At 33.6% G+C, this 4,471-nt stretch overlaps 1 protein-coding gene across 1 annotated transcript; it reads right to left on the bottom strand.

Annotated features, from left to right (window-relative positions):
* Nucleotides 1-2,681: 2,681 nt before the first annotated feature.
* LOC125211697 lies at nucleotides 2,682-4,195 on the bottom strand. The gene is made up of 3 exons (XM_048111601.1): nucleotides 4,027-4,195; nucleotides 3,516-3,946; nucleotides 2,682-3,334 (listed from the first exon to the last, which is right to left on the bottom strand). Exons 1-3 carry the CDS (start codon nucleotides 4,082-4,084, stop codon nucleotides 2,852-2,854), a joined length of 972 nt encoding a protein of 323 aa, XP_047967558.1. The 5' UTR covers nucleotides 4,085-4,195; the 3' UTR covers nucleotides 2,682-2,851.
* Nucleotides 4,196-4,471: the final 276 nt, after the last annotated feature.

The raw sequence follows: 4,471 nt of genomic DNA, 5'->3' as shown, positions 1-4,471 counted from the left end.
TGTCGAAATATTGATCTTAAAGAAAAAAAAATTTGGGTATATTATATCGTGAGGGCCCTTTTGGTTTGTGGACAGGAAAAAGCAAAATACGTAGACTCATAAATCCAGAGTGTCGTAGTGATATTTTTCTTTTGGTTGGTTGAGAAGTTAGGGTACTAGATTTTGTAGATTTTATAAGATGTGCTATGACATAAAAAGCTCCCTACATTCCACACAACTCACATTCCACACAACTCAAATTAACTATTCTTAAGTATATTTGAATGATAATAAAAAATTAATTAATTATTAATTTATAACATCAAAATAATAATATTAATATTGATTAGTAATAATAGTATAAAGAGTGAGAAGAATGAGAGAAGAAATTATAATATCACTTTTGGTACTTAGTTTTGAATGCCCAAAATAACCTCAATGACAAAAATGGAAATATGTATTTGTTTAGAGGGCATTTTAGGGTGAAAATTGCATCAGATACCAAAAATGTGATTTATAGGTACTAAAAACGATATAAAATAAAGATCAGGTATCATTTACGTGCGAAAGTGAAAGATCAGGTATTATTTATGTAGTTCATTCTTTTATTTTACTTTTATTTAATCTTATTCAACGTAATATTTTAATCTCTGTGCCCAAATATTTTTGTACTGCTAACATAATTGGGATAGGAATATTATATTCTTTTGGGTAAGGATATGTCAATACATTCTAAATCTATGAGACTGATATAAATAGCCTGTTAAATTTAGCTAACACAAAGTCGAAAGGGTTAGGATTGTAAATTTTTTTATCAATTATAGTTTGATTAGTTCACAATCTTACTAGGACTGACCCAGTGAACCAGTTCTGCGTAACTATTGTCTATTCTTTCTTCTTTGTTTGACAAATAATTCTAAAGTGCATTGATAGTTTTCATAATACAAATAACTACTGCAAAAAATTATTATCATTCCACTTTGTATTAATTTATACATACGTGTTAGATATCTATTAATACTTTCTTCTGCTCTTAAAAATATATCACATTTATTATTTTAATATGTTCCTTAAAAATAGATCAATTCTATTTAAAGACATTTTTTTCTATGAAATGCACTTTTTATTAGATTGACATGTGTTTGTGGCTGACCTTTCTGTTTTGTATATTTTTTAAATTTAGATCTTCATATAATTATTTAGTTTTTCATTTCATAAATGTGAAGTTAGTGCACATACAAAATTAATTGGGTCGTGTATTGCACGGGTATGACACTAGTAAAGTAAAACGATCTAGAAAGAACTTCGTATAAAATAAACTAAAGTAATCTAAAATATTCTAAAACAAACTAAAAATGAAGGGTTCGATGGTTCGATTCTAGAAATTAGTTTTACATTGATTATAATTATATATACTACACCAATTTGAACTATAATTTACATAACATTATGTAGTACTATTAGATCTTAATTTTAATTTAAATAAAATACATATAGTTGAATATATTTTACTATCATTTTTCATGTAAATAGAAAAATAATTAGATATCGTTAGGTCTCGATGCCCCTCTAATTACTATTACAAAATACCTATTTACTATTACAAACCCCACAAGTGTGTCATCTTTTGTGAGACGGATGGAGAATATAGGGCACAAATTTTCAGGACGAAAATGGAAATAAGTGACAAATTTTCAGGTAAAGAGGGAATATTAGTTTGTGAGCTAAGTAGATAGAGTATAAAGTAAGAGAGAAGATATAGATGGTGTTATTTCCACTTTGGAATATATTTCATTTTCAGTGGGACCATTCAAAAAGAAAAATGTTGCATTTTTAACAGGTCAGAGGGAGTAGCATTTTAATTAATTCTACCTTAAGTGCATCACAAAATAGTAAAAGAGAGAAAGAGAAAAAACGGATAGAAGTAAGTGTAAGAAAGAGAAAGAGACAAGGGATGATTACTAGTATATGTGTATTAATTATGATTCAAAAAATTTCTCTCGATAGAAAGTTTAGAAGATTTCTCTATTCCTAAGAGACGAACCTAAATGAAAAACCATTTACTAAACTTTTAAGAGACGGAGGTAAAATTAACTATTCACCTGCAAGTGAATCAAGTCGTAAGTGAACAAGGAAAGGAAACCGAAAAAATTCCAAACACGAAACAAGAACGAAAACGCATATCAAACTTTCAAATCAGGCCGAGAAAAAACAGTAGAAAAATTCAACACTCGAACACATATATACTTCTTCCATCCCTGAAAATTTGTTACTTATTTTAATTTTCATCCATCCTTAAAAATTAGTCACCTTTCACTTTTTTTTACCACGTACCACTAACTTTTTTCAACTCACTTTCAAATTATATTGATCAGAAAGTCATAAAACACTAAACAAAATCAGAGAGATTCATCGCGAAAAAATTCTTCTCATGCATTTTTCGTTTCAAGCATGTTTAAAAAAGATGCGGAAATTAATCGTTCATTTATTTATTAAACGGTAAAATTTTTTAATCTTATTGATGATTTTATGAATGATATTATATCTCCTCCTCTAAAAAGACTTGAAAACTACACTTTTTCTTGTTAGTTTTGTGTATGCCCGAGAGAAAAAGTTGTCTAATTCCATCTTGAAATAAAGAGAGAGAATTTAGACATTTCAATACTAAAACTATTTAAATTTGAGGCACTGCAGAATTCTGATTCAAATAACAACAAAACCATCATCAATTAACACAAATCAGTAGAAATCTCATCACAAAGTTACGTGAATAATGAATGACAGAACCAAATCATCCCCCAAAAACCAAAGATGGTGTCAAAAGAGAGACATCCATAACAGAGAAACCAAGAAAACACGCCCCCAAATCCATTTATTCCTTTGGAGTTTCACACACTTCCTCTTCCTCTCCTTCAATCTCTCCATCACTGTTGTAGATGAACCGGATGTGCTTCCCTTCGAACTTCGGCCCAACGCTAATCTTGCTCAATCCTTCACAAACATCATCAATCATCCAATCGTCATGCACCACTAAGTAGTACTCCTCTTCCTTTTCCTCTTCGATGCAGCCTTGCACGACTTCTTCGTCTTCTTCTACTTCATCGTCATCTTCATCTCTAGTGCTGCTTGCATTAACCTGAATAGACCATATCGAGGCATCATCATCATCGTCGTCGTTATCGGTAGAGACCTTTTTCTCTCTCCCCCCAAAGCACACTCCTTGGTAAGTCACCACGGATGAGCAATCAGATGAATCAGATTTCTCTGAGAAATCAAGAAACAAAGACCTCGTGATCACGCTCTCCTCCGTCTCAACGCTGTCTTGCTTCCCCTCCTCAACCACACCATTCATCATCTTCTCTCACAAATCAATACAACAAAACCAATATCAAAACCAATAATTCCATGATTAAGAAAACAAACAAACACCTTATCAATCACACCATTCATCATCTTCTCTCACAAAGCAATACAACAAAACCATTATCAAATCCAATAATTTCAAGATGAAGGAAAAAGGCAATGAACAAACAAACCTGTGGGATGAAAAATGTCTCAGCAACAGTAGTGACAGAAGGGAAACCATCATTACCACAATCCCCAATTTGATTATTGAGAATTTGAGGTGTGTTTGCAGGGGTCGGTGCAACAAGATCGAGGGGGGAGCTGATCAGCCCCTGAAGATTGAAGAAAGGGCGTTTATCGAGGGTGATCTTGGAGAGCTCCGCCTCTTCCTCAACCTTCTGAAGAAGAGTCTTCACCTGGCCTCTCAAGAGGGCTTCACCCGAACCCGGGGTTCGGATGAACTGCCCTTGATTGCTAACTCTCTTCTTCGAGAATGCGGAAGAGGGGGTTTTCAGACTTCCCATTGCAAGCCCGACAATGGGGGAATCGTTGGTTATATCAATTAAAGCAGACCGATCTTGCTGCTGCTGCTTTTTCTGCATCGACGATTCCTCAAGTTTCCCTGCGATTGAGAAAGAAAGTGATACAGATTAGAAAATTGGGGATGAATTTCTAGGGTTTTGAAATGGAATTGAAACGTACTCGATGAAGCCAGGGTTTGTGATCGCGTGACTCTTCTAGTGGATGATGGAGTTTCCATTGAAGAAAGAGATCGGAATTTGTTGATTTTGGTCGCCGGAAAGTAGAGAATTTGCGATTGCCGGCGGTGGATTGTAGACAGAAGGTGGAGATGTGAGGTGGCGACTAACTGAGATGCTTTATAGGGAGATTACGAATAATATTAGGAAATTAATGGATTATGGAACGGAAAATTTTACCGTTAGAGCGCGTGTAGTCGGCGAAAACTAGCCGTTGTGATTTGAAAGTCTATTGGGGTTGGCGCTGGGCTGAACCTGATGCTTAGGATTCTTGGACCTTGTTTTATTTACATTTGACCCAACAATTCAATGATGATTCTGCTAATAATAAATAATTGTATAAAAATTTAATCCCTGCAATTTATATTGAATACATATGAGCTTATAAG

This window comes from Salvia hispanica, chromosome 3 (assembly GCF_023119035.1).
Source record: "Salvia hispanica cultivar TCC Black 2014 chromosome 3, UniMelb_Shisp_WGS_1.0, whole genome shotgun sequence".
Taxonomy (NCBI): Eukaryota; Viridiplantae; Streptophyta; class Magnoliopsida; order Lamiales; family Lamiaceae; genus Salvia; species Salvia hispanica.
The sequence above is the reverse complement of the archived record's forward strand: the minus strand, read 5'-3'. Positions and strand labels throughout refer to the sequence as shown.